General features: G+C 41.9%; 1 protein-coding gene across 4 annotated transcripts in view; it reads left to right on the top strand.

Moving 5' to 3' along the window:
• The window catches only part of CXADR (CXADR Ig-like cell adhesion molecule), a 50678-nt gene that overhangs the window by 10049 nt on the left and 21550 nt on the right, over window positions 1-19079 (top strand). For all 4 annotated transcript variants that reach the window (XR_006787232.1, XM_045852114.1, XM_045852115.1 and 1 more), the window contains exons 2-3: window positions 10059-10225; window positions 14198-14402. Coding sequence is in view for 3 of the 4 variants with exons in the window: in XM_045852114.1 (XP_045708070.1) it covers window positions 10059-10225; window positions 14198-14402 (372 nt within the window). In the remaining variant the exon portion in view is untranslated. The remainder of the gene's footprint in view (window positions 1-10058; window positions 10226-14197; window positions 14403-19079) is intronic.

Here is a 19079-nt window from a genome sequence, read left to right as displayed (position 1 = left end):
CCAGTCAGCAAGCATCAGTCTGGAGGGGGGAGTCAGCAGAGCAGGGAGGGGGGCAGATTGTTGCCTGTGAAAATGGGTTCTTGTGGTGTCACGAGAAATCATTTCAAAGGGCACATGCAGAGGGGCAGTTTAAGCATAGTGGCGAGGTTTATTGGAATGAAGGGAAATGATACACCCTCAGGGATGTGGAGGGTGTGCAGGCTCTAGCAGCAACTGCCCTGAGATTCCTGATCATCCTCAATGTATTCTCTTGTTTTCCAGAACTAGTGTAGTGAGCTCTCTTTCAAAGTACCCAATCCTCTTCCTGGCTCCCCCCCCCCCCCGGGGCTTGTGTTGGGCCCTCCCCTCAACCAGTCCCTTTCCTAGACCTCCTGGGCTTCAGGTCCTCATCCAGTTGGATCCTTTCCCTAGACCAGGCCCTGCCCCTTTATGTCACCATTTTGGCTCCTACTGCCCTGCCTCAAGGTAGGAGGACCTCCCCCTCCCCTCTGGATTTCTACCGTGCTTGTGCCCAGCTTAGAAATTCCACCCCCACCCCCCACACCCGTAACCCCAGGACTGGCCAGCAGTTCTGGGGAGATTTTACCTGTCTGCTTTGGGGATCAAGTCCTGAGGGTGGAGAATGTGGCGGCCTCCTGGGGAGCCTGTGAATGCTTCAACTTCCCAGCAAAGTAGGTTTAATGTCCAGTTCAGCTTTCTAGTAGATTAGGCTTAATCTCTGATTCAGCTCCCTAGTTTATGAAGCTTAAAAAGCGTCTGATTCCCTTTGCTTTCTTCCTTTGTTACTAACTAGCTAACTACCAACACTAGCCAGATCAGATGTGCTATGCAGTGCAAAAGCACGGTTTTCAGATTGCTCTCTTGGGGCCCCACAGGCTTCTGCTGACCATTTCCCCCTCTGCCCTGTATACCGGCCCTTCTGCCCTCGAGTCTCCTGCTTATACCAGAATCCTGGTTTCTTCGCCTTGCCACCGTGGGGGAGGAGGACACTTTCTTCTGTCCTCAAGGCTCTTTAGGCTGGTCTCACAGTTATATCCACCTGAGACAGATTAACAAGACAAAACCCAATTTAATACATATGTATGCACGGAAGCCCCACATGTAAGAGGGGCAGAAACCCCGTGTACATGAGAGTCTCAGGGACAGAGAGTTAAAATGATGTGTAGATGGCACTGAAGTGACGTAAGGATGACATAAGGTGCCTCGTGGCTTCAGACATGCTCTACACTCTTATTTTAGAAAAAACTTCTTTTCCTTGACCACACGTCACAGTTCACTAATCTTCTCCTGTCCTTGACAGCCTCAAAAGTTCCTCAAAAACAGCAATTAGTCACTTCTGTCTTTACTTATAAACGTCACCTCTGTAGTCAGATATGTCCCGTTGCCCCGTCCCACAAAGCCTTCACTAAGTCGGGTTAGGCCTAGGGGACCGATGATGTTCTGATTGCCAGACCTAGTAGGTGCATTTCAGTGTCATTTATTTACATAGCGGATTTTGAGTTCTTCCTATGTGGGATAAGTGTGAGAGAAAAGCTTAAAAGATACCTTCGCAATACTATAGGAGTTTATCCTAGTAGGAGTGACAGGCTTATAAAATGACAGTGAGTTGTCACACTAAACACTGTTTATTGAAAGGATCACACCAGGTTAGGCTGGAACTATTCTAATGCTTTACATGCAGTTTTTAATGTAATCCCTACAAGGAAGGAGGCATTATTACTATTAATTCCCACTGTAAAGAAAACCTTAATACTTAAAAAGGCTAGAAATTTGCCGGTGGCCAAGCATTTAGCTCAGTTTGAATTTGAACCCAGATCTGACTGTAGAGCCCACACTGTTCGTGGGCAGAAGGGCATCCACCATGCAGTGTGCCGCTGCTTCAGAGGTGTCTGCCCTTGTGAGGTGAGGTCACTCAGGGAACCGCTGCCGCTGCCTTTGAGGTGTGGGCAGAGGGGGTGTCAAAGGAAGGCTTCTTGTCGGTTGATTTATTAACGGTCTGACTTTAGGACCTATTTAGATGTGCAATAGGTAATTCAACTCCACATCCTTAATTTATGTTTGAGCCCTAGAGAAGCAGCGTGTCCAAAATGATCAAGCCTTGCTTGTGAAAACCTTGACAATGGATTCCCAGTCTGGTATTTATTTCTGTATTACAAAAATGTTCACCCAAACCCCTGAACCATGTGCTACCTAAAATGTCTCCTTAGACATTTAGTAAAGGAGATTAGTATACATTCCAAACCCACATTCACCATGGTGATTGGAATGGGATCGAATAACATACTGTGTTTAATAGTGATTTTTTAAAAAAGATTATACTTACTTATTTTTAAAGAGAGGGAAATGCAGGGGAAAGGAGAAGAAGAGAAACATCGATGTGAAAGAGAACCATCTATGTGGTTTCCTCTTGGATGCACCTGACTCCTAACTGAACCCGCAACCTGGCCATGTGCCCTGACTGGGAATCAAACCAGTGACCTTTTGCTTTGTGGGATGATGCCCAACCAACCCACATCAGTCAGGACTATAGTGATTTTTAAAATGCAGCCTCCATGCCCCTGGGTGTTTACCGCCAGACTCCTACTTACAGGATGATTGTGGCACGGGAGCCTGGCCGCCTACATTTCTATCTTGCTCTGCTTAGTTGCTTGAATACCTTTCAGTGTCTCTGTTCCTTCATTTTACAATAGGGATAATACTAGTACCTCCCTCAGAGTTGTTATGAGAATTGAAAGAATCGATGTGTTTGAAGGATCTTGAAAACTGCCTGGCACATAATAAGTACTCAGTTACTACTAGTTACTGCTGATTGTTAAGGTGATGGTTTCCAGCTCAGTTTATTTCCTGGGTGCGTGCTTTTTTATTTCTTTTTGTAGGTAGAGAGCTGAGAATTTATATATATATATTTTTTAAAGATTTTATTTATTTATTTTTAGAGAAGGAAGGGAGGGAGATAGAGAGAGAGAGGGAAACATCAATGTGTGGTTGCTGGGGGTCATGGCCTGCAACCCAGGCATGTACCCTGACTGGGAATCGAACCTGAGACACTTTGGTTCGCAGCCCAAGCTCAATCCACTGAGCTACACCAGCCAGGGCTGGAATTTATATTTTTAAAAAAATTCATAGAAAAATCAAGTAAGTATATGAATGTAATTTCTCATTGTTATTAATTTATTTCTATGTACATATTAATGTACTATACTGAGGAACACACAATGAAGCTAACTCCTAGACAGCAAAGAGCCTACCACATTTTGCTGTGTATAATGTGCACTTTTTGCCCAAATTTTTGAGGGAAAAATAAGGATGTGCATTATACATGGGTATAATGATTTCATGCAATGGGTGCATTAATGGGTATAACCATCCCATGCACAATGTGTGCAAAAACGTGGGTGTGCATTATACACAGCCAAAAATGGTCATTAATACTTTCCTTAAGTGTTTTCTTTAATACCCCAAGAATATTAAAGCCTGTTTGAAGTAGTTAACTAGTATTAACGTATTTAAAGTGTCTTACTTTTTGCTTTCTAGAGACATTCACTACGTAGGTAGGTGACTTTTAAATATTGCTAATCTCAAGAGTACTTCCTGGTGAGAATGAAGTTAGTAGATGTTGGAGTTAAGATCTGGTGAGGAGAGAAAGGAAATGATCCCACCAACATGGTGGTTGCATTTTTGAACAGGGTTAGAAATATCGCAGTGATTTGCTTGCTAACACTGACTTCTTCAGATAAATTCCCAGAAGCGGAATTGCTGCATTATAAGGCAGTGCCATTTTTAGTTTTTTGAGGTAACTCCATACTGCTTTCCACAGTGGCTGCACCAGCCTGCATCCCCATCAGCAGTACATGAATTTTCCACCTCTTCACATCCTCACCAGCACTTGTTTGTTGATTTATTGATGATGGCCATTTGCAGGTGTGAGATCATATCTCATTGTGTTTTTAATTTGCATTGATCTGATTAGTGACGTGCACATCTTTTCATATGTCTATTGGTCATCTGTATGTCCTCTTTAGAGAAGTGTCTATTCAGGCTCTTTGTCCAATTTTTAGTTCAATTGTTTGTTTTTCTGGTGTTGAATTTTATAATTTCCTTATAAATTTTGGATATTAATCCCTTATCAGATGTATCAGCAAATATTTTCTTCTATCCAGTGGGTTGTCTTTTCATTCTGTTGATGGCCTCTGCTGTGCAAACACTCTTTAGTTTGATGTAGTCCCATTTGTTTGTTTTCTTATTTGTTTGCTTGTTTTCCCTATCCAAGGAGATATATCAGAAAAAAAAATATTGTTATAAGAAATGTATGAGATTTTACTACTTATGTTTTCTTCTAGGGTTTTTACGGTTTCAAGTTTTACTTTTAAGTCTTTAATGCATTTTTAGTTTATTTTTTTAAAGATTTCATTTATTGTTTAGAGAGAGGGGAAGGAAGGGAGAAAGAAAGGGAACCATTAATGTGTGGTTGTCTCTTGCACGCCCCCTACTGGGGGCCTGGCCTGCAACCCAGGTATGTGCCCTGACTGGGCATCAAACTGGCAACCCTTTGGTTTACAGGCTGGCACTCAATCCACTGAGCCACACCAGTGAGGGCTTGAGTTTATTCTTGTGTATGGTGTGAAAAGATGGTCTAGTTTCTCTCTCTTTCTCTCTCTCTACCCCCCGCCCCTCTTTTACACATATCTGTCCAATTTTCCCAACGCCATTTATTTAAACAGACTATCTTTACCCCATGGTATGGTTTTGCCTCCTTTGTCACATGTTGACTATAAAAGCATGAGGTTATTTCTGGAATCTTTATTCTGTTCCATTGATCTATATGTCTGTTTTTATGCCAGTACCTTTACTGTTGTGTTTATATGTAAGTTCCCTATACTCTGTGATCTGAACGCAACAATCCAAATGAATATGTCCTATTTAAAACAATAAATCCTTATGACATTCTTTGACATTTCTCAAAATTCTCAATATCAAATCAGTTTTTTATCACAACTGACATTAAGGTCATAATATACAACTTTCCAAGAAACCAAAGATATATACAGAACTTTAGGTCTTAAATTGTTATTTTTATTTCTAATTTTTCTTGTCTTTGAGTTAATATCTTTGGAATGACTCCAGATATCTTGACAGCCCACACTTCAGTTCATAGTAGTTTTCTGCTTCACGTTGCTCTAGAGGTAGCCGAAAGACAGGCAACTTTTCTTCACCCACAGTTTGTGAGCTCGGAATATTCACACGTGAACGTTTTTCTTGATGTCATATTTCTCTCCCGTCAGCACAATCGTATAGAAAATGGCAATCATGTCAGTTACCAGATTCACTAACATTTCCTGTAATACGGACATTAGAATAATAAGGAATCCTCTGTTCTCATTAGCACATGACAGGCTTGCTCACCTCCCTCTGAGCCATATCTCCTGTCTGGGCTTCATTGTTCCACCTCTGTGCTTCCCTGGACACAGGGTCTTGCCCTGGCGCCCCTCTCTGTGCTGCCCCCACGAGGCCTGTGGTCTTTCCTCGCCCATCACTACTCCTCTTTCAAGAGCTCCTTCACCTTCCCTCTGCTCCTCGTGCCCGCCCTCCCTCCACTTGCAGTTTTAGCGGTTAACCACCGGTCAGAAGGGCTTATTAAACAAGGCTTAGGAACCTCCCCTCCGGAGATAGTGTCCTGAAAATCTGTTGAGTGATCTTCTGTGCTTCAGGGCAGGGGCATGTAAACAGGTATCTACAAAGGAGCGTTGTGTAATGGGGGGAGCAGTTACCACTGACTGCCTGCGGGGACTAGGGAAACCCTTGCAGAGGAGGTGATTGGTAGGAGTCAGTACATCATGGCTGGAGGTGATCTGCGGGGTGGGAGGAAGAGGACATTTCAGACCCGGAAAGCTTGCACAAGCACAAGTGCTCCACAAACAGGGACTTCGCCTCTTTCCCCTGAGTGCTTCCTCTGATTGCTTTGATTTCCTTGTGTGATTGGCCCCAGGCCCCCAGAACACTTTCACCAATACAGTTCCACCTCTAAGAGGTAGCAGTCTTCCTTTATTTTCACCTGCTTTTAGCCGCATTACAACTTAATTTTTCTCTGCTGTTTTCAAGTGGATCCTCTTTCATGTCTGGTAGACTCTCTTTGCCTTCTTTGATATGAAGGTACTTGTGCCTGTAAATATATATATATATATTTATATATATAAATAAAAATATATATTTTTTAATCTATTAGCTGAGTTGCTGAAATCTTGGTTTGCTAAAGGAAACCGATGGCAATCAGGAACCATGGTCTTTGGCTTCCAAATCAAATGTGAAATACTCACTGTGGGCACAGGGTAGGAAAGACCTCACCTGTCGCCACTTGCATCCTACTTTTAAAATCCCTGTGCCCATGCCATCGCTGGTCAGACTTCACGTTTTTCTGTCTTGCTGGTGTAGGTAAACATATTTCAGAGCATTCCGTTTGTTTGTTTCCTCAGCGATAGAATAACAGAAAGCCTTCCTTCATTCAGCAGGTGTGTACTGAATGCAAGCTGGTTGTTCTTCCAACCTAAAATATTTAGTATAGTTAAGTCTCTTTTTCCCATCATAGCTTCTGTGATTCTCCTCTATTTTTCTTGAAGGCTTTCCTCACTCAAAACATTATTAAGAGTTCTCACATGTTTATTTCTCCCCTTTTTTTGGACCAGTCGCAGTTTCATGAGCACTTTCTATGATTGTTAAGATTGCCATAAGGGGGGAAAAAAGCTGAGACCATCTCAGCTAACATGTAGCTTAGACTTGAAAATAGTATTGAAGAAATCAAGGCAAGTGATATGTTTCAAGCATTGCCTTCTTTCTCCAGCTGTAGTTAGTGCTTCCCGTGACCTCCAGTTCTCCATTCTCAGGGTAGAAACATAGCTAAGGCCTTAGTAGTAGATGCTCGACATACAGGACTAAAACACTGCATCGATGAACTCGTCATTTTGATGCTAAGATAAAAGTCAGACTGGGCGGAAAAGAAACTTGACAGATCCAAATGATCTGGAGTTGGGAGATGTTATTATAATCCAGCACTGAGTACTTAAGTGCACCCTGCAAGTACTCATTGATAATGTGCTACATACTTTGTCATACTCTGAATATAAGTTTGAATAAAGTTATAAAGAGATTTGCCATTTGATTAATTTTCAGAGTCTGATTCTGCAATTTAAATTACCATGTAGTTTGCTTCATAAATAGATTAGGAAAGAATTCTCAGGGAGTCTTCAAGGAGACCAACTGTTTGCCTTTTGAGTACAGTCAGTAATACTGTAATAACTGTGTGTGGTGCGAGGTGGGTACTTGAAATATCGGGGCAATCACTGTAAAGTATGGGATTGTCTAACCACTATGCTGTACTCCTGAAACTGATACAAAATAACATGTGATTCATGTTCTCTTCCATGTGAGTCATTCACTTGGTGGCAGGGGTTTGAGAGGGCCAGAGTGGGAGCAGCAAGGCCTCGGGAGGCCTAGCCTCAGAGTGGCAGCACTCATGCTATACTCTATTGGTCGACAGGCCAGCCTTTGATTTAAGGGAGCAGAAAGCCTGTGTCCAGTTTTAATCTGCTGTTTAAGGAATGCTCTTAAATGTGATTAAAAGCTTAAGATGGTGCTTGAATGTAAATGGTCTTGACAGTAACTTGGCTTCGCTTTCATTTTCAATCTTTTGGCTTCAACTTTATTAACTTTTTTTAAAAAATCTTCACCCAAGGATATGCTTATTGCTTTTAGAGAAAGGAAGAGAAACATCGATGTGAGAGAGAACATTGATCAGTTGCCTCCCACACATAGGCTGACCAAGGATTGAACCCACAGCCTTTGGGAGTATGGGACGATACTTCAACCAACTGAGCCACCCGGCCAGGGCTATTAACATTTTATTACAAGTGATAGTCAGTGTGCTAACAGAAAGGACCATAGGGCAGCTAGCAACTTAATTCTTCATTTTTGGTTTATTCTGCCAGCAGTTTTTTATGGAGAATTAGGATTTGGATTTACTTGCTCTAAATTTTTCTCTACTGCTTTTATTTTTATGGTGGGAGCAGAGGAGGAGAAGGGAGAGAGCCAGAATCTGCATCCCATCATCTTAGTCCTTCCAGCCCCTTCCTGTTCGTTGTCCAGCCCTGGAAGTTAGTGTTGCTGAAATCGGCTGTTTAGTTGAAACCTTAGTTCTGCATACATTAGATATTTGAATTAGACACCAGAAAATGTCATATAAAAGTGCTATGCAAACTTATAGGGTGTAAATAGTAAAAAAAAGTTAAGTTTTGTGTGATAGTTCATTTATAGACTAAATCTTCATTTTATACCAAGTTAGCTTGTTGAAACTTCAGTCTTCTCATAGGACATAAGTTGTGAACAGACCTATGTTTATGTGTAAAGCGATAAGAACAAAATTGCTTTTTTTTAAAAACAAGATGTGAATTGATTAAACTTGGTATTTTTACTCTTATATAAATCAAGAAATGGGGCCATTTTGCTCACAAGTTATTTTTACCTTTTAGGCATATAAAAGATAATAGTTTTGTTGTAAACCCTTAGCAGCCAGGAGACTTACTATTTTAAATTTTTCCTTTTTAATTAAATGTATTAGGGTGACATTGGTTAATACAATTACATAGGTTTCAGGGGTACAATTTTGTAGTACGTCATCTGTATATTGTATTGTGTGTTCACCATCCCAAGTCAAGAAGAAGGAGACTTGTTTTTGTTCTTATAATGTTTCAGTGGGACTAAGCCATCTCTTTCTTGACAAACTCAATCAGAACAGTCTCTTGGAATTTTTGTTTGGGGCTCAGGACATCTTATTTTGCCTTTTACATGTTTTTCAAGTATTGCTATTTAACATTAATTTTCTTAAGTGTGATCTAAATGGAAGTGTTATACAAATTTCAGAATGTTGGAATTTTAAGATGTATTTTTAAAAATATATAATAAGTATGACTGACTTTTTCAAAAGGATAATAGAAAGGAATGAAGGGAATATATTAAAGATAATTTTTTTAAGATTTTATTTATTTATTATTTATTTTTAGAGAGGGAAAGGAGGGAGAAAAAGAGAGAGAGAGAGAGAGTGAAACATCAATGTGCAGTTGCTGGGGGCCGTGGCCTGCAACCCAGGCATGTGCCGTAACTGGGAATCGAACCTGCGATACTTTGGTTTGCAGCCCGCGCTCAATCCACTGAGCTATGCCAGCCAGGGCTAAAGATAATATTGATATCCACTATTTGGTACATTTAAACTATATAAATTGACAGTTCACTCTTTTTTGAATTGTCATCAAAATTTATTGCTTAGAACTATACAACAACTTTTTCTCAGTTCTATTGAGATGTAATTGACATACAGCATTGGATAAGCTGAAGATGGTCAGCATGATTTGACTTGTGCGTATTGTGAAATAATCACCACAGTAAGTTTGGTTAACATCCATCAGCTCATATAGACACACACACACACACACACACACACAGAAAAGAAAAGAAAAAAAGGTTTTATTTTTTTGTGATGAGAACTCTTTGGATCTATTCTCTTAGCTTAGACATATTTTAAAGCATTTAATACAAGTTACAGAATCAAATTTAATAAAAATTTAGAATTAAAGAAGTCTTGGCAACAAAATGTGTGAAAATTCATCGGCATGCGTCCCAGCAGTGGGGGATTCCCAGTGTGTGGGTGGCACCCAGGCAAGCGTGAACATGTGGCCTTGACTTAGTATGACACAACTGGCCTTTCAGAGACTGTAGCTTAATTCCGTTTTAAACAACTGCTTGGATATAAAGCACCCTCTACGCATAGAAACGTATATTCCTATAAAGTGGGCAAGGTCACAGTGCTCCGCAAGGAAATTTTATTGGATAACGTAGATATTGTCACTCTAATCTTATAAAGGCACAAGCTAAAAACCAGGCACCATTGAGTTTGAACTCTTTTACTCCGGTCCCAAGTCACCTCTTCTTTCTACCACATCCCCAGTTCCTTCTGAACAGGCTGGTGTGCTGAGCGTGCGGACGTTTAGTCCATGTGCATATTTTTTCCCCAGATGTGACCAGCAGTTTGAGTATCACCAGTCCTGAACACATGATTGAAAAGGCCAAAGGGGAAACCGCCTATTTGCCATGCAAATTCACCGAGAGTCCAGAAGACCAGGGTCCACTGGACATTGAGTGGCTGCTATCACCAGCTGATAATCAGAAGGTGGATCAAGTGGTAAGTTTGCTCAGTGCTCACTCACTCAGCAGATGTTTCTGGAACTTGTCTTCAGTGCCCATCACTGTGCTGACCACAGAGGTGTGTGGGGCGTGACTTGTGGACCTTCTGCAGATCTGGATTGTAAAGTGTAGGTGAGTCAGAAGGCCGTGGAGCAAACATGATAGCACGGCAGAAATATGCATGTGTTAGGGACAGTGAGTAAGCTAGACTTCTGAAAAGTTGATAGAATGGAATTTTTAACTTTAACACAAGGATTCTGATGCCAGTAAAAGGGTCATCAGGTATAACAGTGCACAGCACAGTTACATACTGTTGTAAAGTCTGGTCTCTGTATTATTTCAGGTAAACATCCTGTGTACTGAATTTCTTTAAAAGCAAAGCAAAGTGTTCCTAGCAAAACAACTATTTGTAAAATATTTAGTACTAATTTAAAAAATTAAATGTCAAAATATTGTTACAGAAAATTTTGAAATCACAAAGTAATAAGAGCCAATGTAGAAAACTTGGAAAGGCAAAAGCAGCACAAAGGAGGAAAATTGCCTCCCTTTAATTGTACCAGAATATTTTACTTAATTTAGAATGTTGCATATTTGCTCCATCTGACACATTTAATTAAAAATGAACTCAATGTTAGTCAATTATATTAGATCAGGGAGAGAACAAATAACTCTATATATTAGAGGAATATGGTAATTCAGTTGGATCTTGGACAGCCCAGGTTTGAACTGTGCAGGCCCACTTATATGTGGATTTTTTTCAGTAAATGCGCTAAATGCATTTTCTCTTCTTTATGATTTTCTTAATAACATTTTCTTTTCTCTAACTTACTTATTGTAAGAATTTAGTATATAATACATGTACCATACAACATATGTGCGAATTGACTGTTTCGGTTATAGGTAAGGCTTCCCAGTCAGCAGTAGGCTATTAGCAGTTAAGTTTTGGAGCAGTCAAAAGTTATGTGGAGGTTTTCAACTGGAGGGTGGGTGTTGGTACCCCTAACACCCCTGTTGTTTGAAAATCAACTGTGTGTACATGTATATCAATGTGTTTATGTACACATATTTGTGTATATGTGTATATATGTATGTGTTTGTGTATACATATATATATTTAGAGGAGAAGTTTTATTTTTACTTATGGTCCATATAAAAGAAGGGGTTATTCAGCCATTCAGGAGCTGAACAGTGCAGTTAAATAATTACTGTTATTGGCATGTTTTCAGGCAGTTTGCCCATGATGTAATTGTAAGGGAAATAAATACGGTGCTTTCCCAAGTTCAGAGTAACTAGGGCCACACCCTCCAATGGCATACCTTTGCCCTGATTCTGCTCCTGGAAATTCCTTCCGTCCCCTAAACAAAATGAATGGAAATTGACTCATTGAGTCTGCTCAGCCCAGACACCCTGTTCCCTCCTTCCTTGCTCTTCCCACCCCCACCCCTGCCACGGCAGGGCCAGCACCCAGACCACAGGCTTCTATCCGAGGTCCTGCGCACCCTCCTGCCCTTGGCAGTGCAGGGTCCATCTCCCTTTCAAGTCCTGGACTCCACTCATGGTCTAGAGGAATGAATAGAGAGGGCAGGCATTAAATGCCTCTGGCTTAAGAATTATGAGTGAAGCCATAACCAGGTGCTTCTAGAGACCACGAAGCCCAGTGTGTTTCTGTAGTCTTGGAGGGGGACCTGAAGTCTTCTGTTGAGTGGGAGACATGGCCTTGCTTCCCTCAGGACTTACTGGTTAAAAAACTGGCCTCATAGTAAAAAACACGGTAAGTTTAGGTCAGAAGAAAGCTAGCAGGTTTAGGGAGGGACTGGCACAGGAGAGAATGCTTTCATAGACTTCAGGTACATTATGTGTTACCTGAGCCCTTATTTTAATATATTTACACTAGCAGGCAGTGTAGTGGGGGACTGGGCTGGAGCAATTTCCATCCTTCCTCCCTGTGTGATCTCTTTAGTCAGCAGACAGTTACCATGTACTGTGTCCTTACTGTGTGCTCTGTGGTGTTTCATGTACTCAAATTATATATATTTAAGCCTTAAAGCAGTACCCTAAAATGAGTATTGTTGTTTTATGCATCAAGAGGAGAAAGCAGAGGTCCAGAGATTTGAAGGAACCCGCCCAGAGTCACACAGCGGGCAGCGGGCAACGTCACAGCTGTTGTTTGAACCCAGGTTTCTCTGACCCTCCCCACCCCCCATCCTGCACCTTGTTATCCTTGGCACCATCCTGTGCTGCCTCCCATGTTGTTTCAGAGTCGTTTTGTTTCCTCAGATGGGAACAAAGACACCTACCTCTTAAGACTGTAATGAGAATTCACTGAAATGCTGTATGCTTAAGTAACTTGTAAGCCTACACGTCATGTAGAAATGTTAATAAAGCCAGTATACTGTGCCAGCTCAAAGGGATGTGGTTTGCATCTTGGCTGTGTGACTCTGCACTAGCTGATGTGTGAGAGCCACTGCTTTCCTCGAGCTAAAGGAAAAAACTGTGGACAGGACCACCCCCCTGCAGGGTTGTGAAGAGGAATCAAATGCCTGTTAAACAGTAGTTCCACATTTCTTAACTTCCACTCACAACATTGCTTTTGTGGGAAAATACCAAGATAGTTTACAAAATGAACTTAACAGTGGGGACACATCTCTTATTTGTCAGGCCCTCTTCCAAAGACTACGAAAGTGTGTGTGTGTGTAAGCAAAGTGAGGGATTGAAAGTACAACAGATCGGACTTCCTGGGGAGCCCACAGTTAAATACCAAGGGAGACAGGGCAACCTCCGTTGAGTTCTCAGTGTTGGTGTTGACACGGGTGTGGGTGTGGCGAGAAATGCAGCGAATGCAGTCCCGGCTGTTTCCAGAGTTTCTCAGCTGTGGACCCTTCAACTGTTTACTTAGCAAACTGTGACTGAGTGCTCCCTAGAAGCAGACACTTGGTGTTTGTGTGAATAAAAGATCTTTAGCAAATTAAGAATGGGAGTCAGCATGGTAGGGAGGTGACAGTACAGAAGAGAACCCAAGTCCCTGCCCTTAAGAAATTCCTACAGAGGACGTTTATTCTGACTGTCCTGTTGTTCATAATTAACATTTGGGATAAAAAAAATTATTTTCAGAGTACAGACTGTAGTCTGTTTTCTGATTATCATTTGACTAGCACCACTGGTCTGTGGCCCTTGGGTCACAGATGACCAGAATGAAAGATTTTGTTAGCAAATGTGGAAAAATTATCCGGTGTGTTGAATTAATTTTAGCTATAGTTAGAGGTGACTCTTATACCAATAGCTCTCTTCCAAGTCAGGTTTAACACAGAACTGATTTTCCCACTAGATTCAACCTTTAGTATTTCCATGAAAGCCCGTACGTAACTGGCTCCAGGAAGCTCAGGGGAATTGCGAAAGGGCCTTTGCTGTCACTCACAGGGGTTCACTGAGAGGCCCTGCTAACCTGGGCACACTTCTTAAGAGGCTTATTGTAGGATTCTTATCTGTTAGGGTCTAGAACCCTCAAGTATTAACTAACTCCCGACTTAGTATTCAGACAAAAAATGTCTTTTTTGGGTTTTGTTACATTTCACAGGTAAATTATCATAAGCCCTTTTTTTGGGAGTGGTGGGTGGCGTGCACTTAATTTTATCCACTTGATCGGCATACTGCACACTGCAGGATGGTGCAGCCGTTCACAAGCCTGCGTTCTTGTCCAGTCTCACTGACTCGACTCCAGTTCAGGGCTGTGTTGCTTAATCACGTTGGGTCTTGGTTTCAGTGAAATGGGAGCGCAACCGTACTCAGAAATCACACTGATGTCTTAACATTTCCTTAATCTTGCTTTGAATAATTGTAGGTTTCCTCATGATACGTGTTCTCATTCTTTTTGGGGGGGGATCCCATAGTAGCATAGTGTATCTAGAGTGCCTTTAATGAGACAGGTTCTGCTTTGTTGTTACTTTCCTGTCATATTGTGGTTTTCTTTTAGATTATCATATATTCTGGTGACAAAATTTATGACGACTACTATCAAGATCTAAAAGGACGAGTGCATTTTACAAGCAGCGATGTCAAATCTGGTGATGCATCAATAAATGTAACGAATTTACAGTTGTCGGATATCGGCACATACCAGTGCAAAGTGAAAAAAGCCCCTGGGGTTGGAAATAAGAAGATTCAGCTGGCAGTTCTTGGTAAGTTATTTTCATTAATGTTACTTATTAACAGGGTGAGTGGTCACAGTAGGATAGCAGCAGCATCCTACTGTGAGACAAAGCTTCTTTTTTTAGAGTAATAATTTTAAACATTTGAAGTAATTCTGTATTTTAAATAACATTTAAAACATAAAGCTAGCAGACTTTTGGGGGGTAGACAACATAAGTGAACAGCTTATTTGCGAAGTGGATAAAAGAGTTTGAAAGTAAATGAGGAGGTTCTGTGATACGGGAGAAGAGCCCCAAGCCAGGAGTTAGGGGATCCAGGTTTTGTTTCTCTTTTTGTTTTTTGTGTTGTCCTGAGATTTGTCCTGAGAATTCAAGAGCATCTTCATCTCCTGGGCTTCAGCCTGCCTTTGTGAAACACTGCAAGATGTAATTATCATTAAATCTATACTTGATCTCATTCAGTTCAAAATTGTTATGTGTACCAAAAACTTCTTCAAACTGCATTACCCAAAGAACAGGTGAGGTTTCTGTGATGACTACTTGGAGTACTATAATGGGGAGGTGGAGTGTGGGAGAAGGAGTGTTGAATGGGGTAAGACCCCTGCACCTCGGAGTCATTTCTCCTCCATGAGCATCACAGTCTTTCGTCCTGAAAGTAAGGGGATTTGCCACATGGTCACTGGATGGATATCCTGTGGCCCTCTCTGGGAGATAAGTGTAAAGATTCTGTAAACTCTCAAAAACTGGAAAGTTTATTACCCCTCTCTGAGTTCAAGACAGGTGTCCCCCATACCAACTTCTCCCTCGTTCCTTCTGTTTTAGAGAACTAATTAGGGGGGTTCAGCATATTGGGCTCCAGACTCATCTGGAACATCACTGTCTTCTAAAGAATGACTGTCAGCGCAGGAACAAGAGTACCCATTTCTGTGCGCTCCGGCGGCAACTGGATTGTCAGGGGTTGTCTTGGTTAGAAAGGTGGTCTTCCGCTGGCAGCATCCTTAGTGAGCACACGAGGGGGTCCTGGTAAAGGTACTTCATTCTAAATGGCACCCATCCAAAATACGTCCTGTGGTGTGAAAGCAAGTGGACCTGAACAAGAAACCAGGAAAAGGAATATTGTAATATTGAAGATTCTAGCTTTCTGTGTCTACACTCAGTAAGCATGGAGTTACCTTTCTTCTTTATAAATGTGAAGGCAGCTACAAGTTTAATAAGTTGTCTGAACTCATGTCTCAGACCCAGGCAAACCTGGGATTATAACCCTGAGTATATATCTTCTTTTAACACTGGTCTCCAGAAAGCACTGAGTTAAGATATGGTATTTTAACTGGTTCATGATGTACCAAAGTATACCAGTTTAATCAGAATATCAGAATTTTTTATTGTGAAATCCCCTTTTGATGGGGCAGGGATACTGCAAGGGATATGATTGGCACATATTCCCAGAAGGGGTATAAACAAGCTGATTGTGTGTGTGTGTGTGTGTGTGTGTGTGTGTGTGAGAGAGAGAGAGAGAGAGAGAGAGAGAGAGAGAGAGAGAGAGAATGAGAGAGAGAAAGAGTGATTGGTTCTGTAAGACCAGGTTCTGGATTGAATTCACAGGTTTCCACTGAAGGGATCATTATAGCACGAGGCTGCACATGACCCAGAAGGAACCAGGTTGGACAATGGTGTGGCCAAGCACACTGGTGGCAGCAGCCGTGACTGCTGGGCAGGAAGAATGGGTCTTTCACATGAAACGTCGCAACCCCAACATTTAATTCCTCAGAATGGATCAGTGGGAAGCACTGACTCAGTGACATCTTTTGTTAACTCTGTGGGGAGTCACCATGGCCAGGTAAACCCTGGTTTCAAACCAGACGGGGGACAGAGAAGGTTAAATGAGGGCAAGAAGAGAAAGCAGGAAGTTCCTGCTAAGAGCAGTGGAGATGACTAATACTCAAGAGTTAGAACAAACTTCTTGTAGCACTCTCTTCCCTGTTTTCACATGAGTCACACTATTGGAGAAACTACTGGAAGTTTCTCTTGAAAGTCACACTTGGACGGAAGCTTGTCTCAGCTTTTCCTGAAAATTCTGCTTAGGCAATCTGTGTGTGGGGGCGGGGAGGGGGCGCAAAATGAAGTCCCTCCAGTGGAGCTCTTGCTCGGTTCCCTGTTAGAGGCTCTGCATGAACTTCGGTGTGTTTGTGGGAAATCTGGAGGAGATGCCTCCACGCTGTTTGCAGAGTAATGAGTCATGGAGCCCCGTGCGCTGTTGTGGCCGTGAACCGAGGGTGACCTTGAGCTGCCTGGGAGTGAGGTGTGACCTGTTGCCACAGCATGCTCCACTCCCAGAGCCATCCCTGCTCTGTCAGGTGCCCCAGACATGCATGTGGATGCAGCTCAATAGAGAAGCTGAATGGGGGTGATGGTAACAAAGAGAGTTAACAGAGAACCCGCAGTAGTAGCCAGTACTGTGACCACACCAGAGTCTTTCGCCACAGCTCTGAAAGGGCCTATTCCTGACACCCTTTGGTATAAACAGGCTGGGTTGTTCAAAGAGTAGGGCATTCCTAGCAAATGGTTTCTGGGATGTGGACGGTGCTCTCAGACGGTACCCACACCACAGGACACGGGGTGCTGGCACGTGTGGGCGCTCAGTCAGCCCTGGCCCTCGGAAGCCAGTAGTATAGGGCGGGGCTTTTTATTCTGAAACAGTTTGAGTTATACAGGAAGTCCCAAAACTGGAGAGTTCCTGAGAGTGTACCCATCATCTGATTTCTCCTAATAGTAACATTTTACAGAAGTATAGTAAAGTGATCAAAACCAAGGAATTAATTTTGGGACAATACTATTAACTACAGTATAGATCTAGTTTGAGTTTCACAGTTTTCCACTCACGTCCTTTTGTGCTAGGGTCAAGTCTAGTATCCACATTGCATTTACGTCTCCTTAGTCTCCTCCACTCATGTCAAGGGACACGTGATGTCGCATCTCCTTGTTAATCATGATCGCTTGGTTTGTGTTTTATCTGATGGGTTAGTCCACTGCCAGCTTACAATTTTCCCTTCTGTAATTAAGAAAACTATTGTGGGGAACCACTTTGAGAACATACAGATATCTTGTTTCTCCTCAAACTTTGCCCATTGATTTTTAGCATCCATGCATGGAGTTTGCCTGGAGTCAGGGTGTTTTGAACCAAGCAAAGTTAGCACTCTTAGACAAGTGACACAATGATAAAAGTGCACAGGGTGGAGTGAAAGTAGGTTTACCGTTCACATGGAAAATAATACAATAAATAATGCAAGAATGAACTCTGTGTTTTGTGTACTCACAACTGTACACCTGCTTTGCCCCACCCTGTATATCCTGTTCCATACAGGGACTGAGGGTGTGTTTTCTGTAGGCTGAGGCAGGCCACCAACATGGAGGGGTAATGATGCAATATATATATCACAGCATTACTACATTGGTGGGCCGTTGGCCAGGTACAAGTTGATGGTCAGATACCCTTCCCTGAGAAGAACTATTATCTAAGCTAGTGATCATGGAGAAAGATGTTCTGTGGACAATGACCAGGTATCCTGGAACACCAAATGAAAGAAACATTAGGGGATAAAACTTTATTACATTCCTTTGTGGTTTTATTTCTTTCATTCCAGCCAAATGCTGTGGATGAAGAGTGGATCTTTCTTGTAGCATTATGGTTGGGGTTGGAAAGCAGGGGGGCTACCCCCAGGCAACACTCAGAAACCATTGTTGGTAAAGTCTTGTTCTATTTGTGGATGGAGTAGGTTGCAGTTTCAGACTCAGTGGGGCCTTGCGTTTCCCAAGCAGTCAGTTCAGGTAACTGCTCACTGTTGGATGTGTTTGGTGTATGGGAAAGGGTACCTTTAATAGGAGAGGTGAGGGTTAGGGTTAATACGCTGTATCACCAGTAGATACTTGATGTACAAAGCAATGCTTTCATGTCTCACTGCTAGTTTACATAATAAAGGATTTATTGGTAGTTTTTAGAAATGAAGTACAAAGTTCATTTTGTTGAAGATTCACAGGATGAAATAATTCACAAAACCAATTTAAATGTCCAATTCATGTAGTCTCCAGGGTAACCGATCAATCTAAAAAAGAGACAGATTTGCTTAGGAAATCAACAATGCAATTAAATGCATTTGTTGATCCTTAGGAAAAAGTGCAAGTAGTAACAGATGAAGGGGAGAAACACCATCAGATTGAAGAATTATCAAGAAGTGGGAGAAGAGATGAGATCATGACTCACACCCATGGTTAAAGACGCCCCACTGGATATGATAGCCTCTGTTGGCCAGATTTGGAAAACAGTTTCTTTTAGAGCTAAACATACACATACCATAAATGACTCAGCAATTACTGCGAAAAGGAAGACATTCCAGGATTCACATGAGTGTTCAAGCAGTGTTGTTCATAATTATGTAAAACTGCAAAACCCATTCACATTTTTTCCTAGTAGTGAAAGAAAGAGTAAAAGCCCATCCAGGACTGAAAAGAATGAAAAGAAGTTCAGACTAAAAAAGAAAAAAAAACAGTCCTGCCATTTATTAGGCTGTGAGGACAGATAGATACAGATACAGATACAGATAGATACAGATACAGCCAGCGTTGGAGTGTAGAGGGGACATGGTTTCTGCCAAGGTCGTGGAGCTGTGGTAAACCACAGCTGCAGGCAGATTACTGCTGTCTCCCCAGACC

This window comes from Phyllostomus hastatus, unplaced genomic scaffold (genome assembly GCF_019186645.2).
Source record: "Phyllostomus hastatus isolate PE091 unplaced genomic scaffold, TTU_PhHast_1.1 phas_contig_86, whole genome shotgun sequence".
In the NCBI taxonomy this organism is placed as follows: domain Eukaryota; kingdom Metazoa; phylum Chordata; class Mammalia; order Chiroptera; family Phyllostomidae; genus Phyllostomus; species Phyllostomus hastatus.
This window is presented reverse-complemented; position numbering and strand designations above follow the sequence as displayed.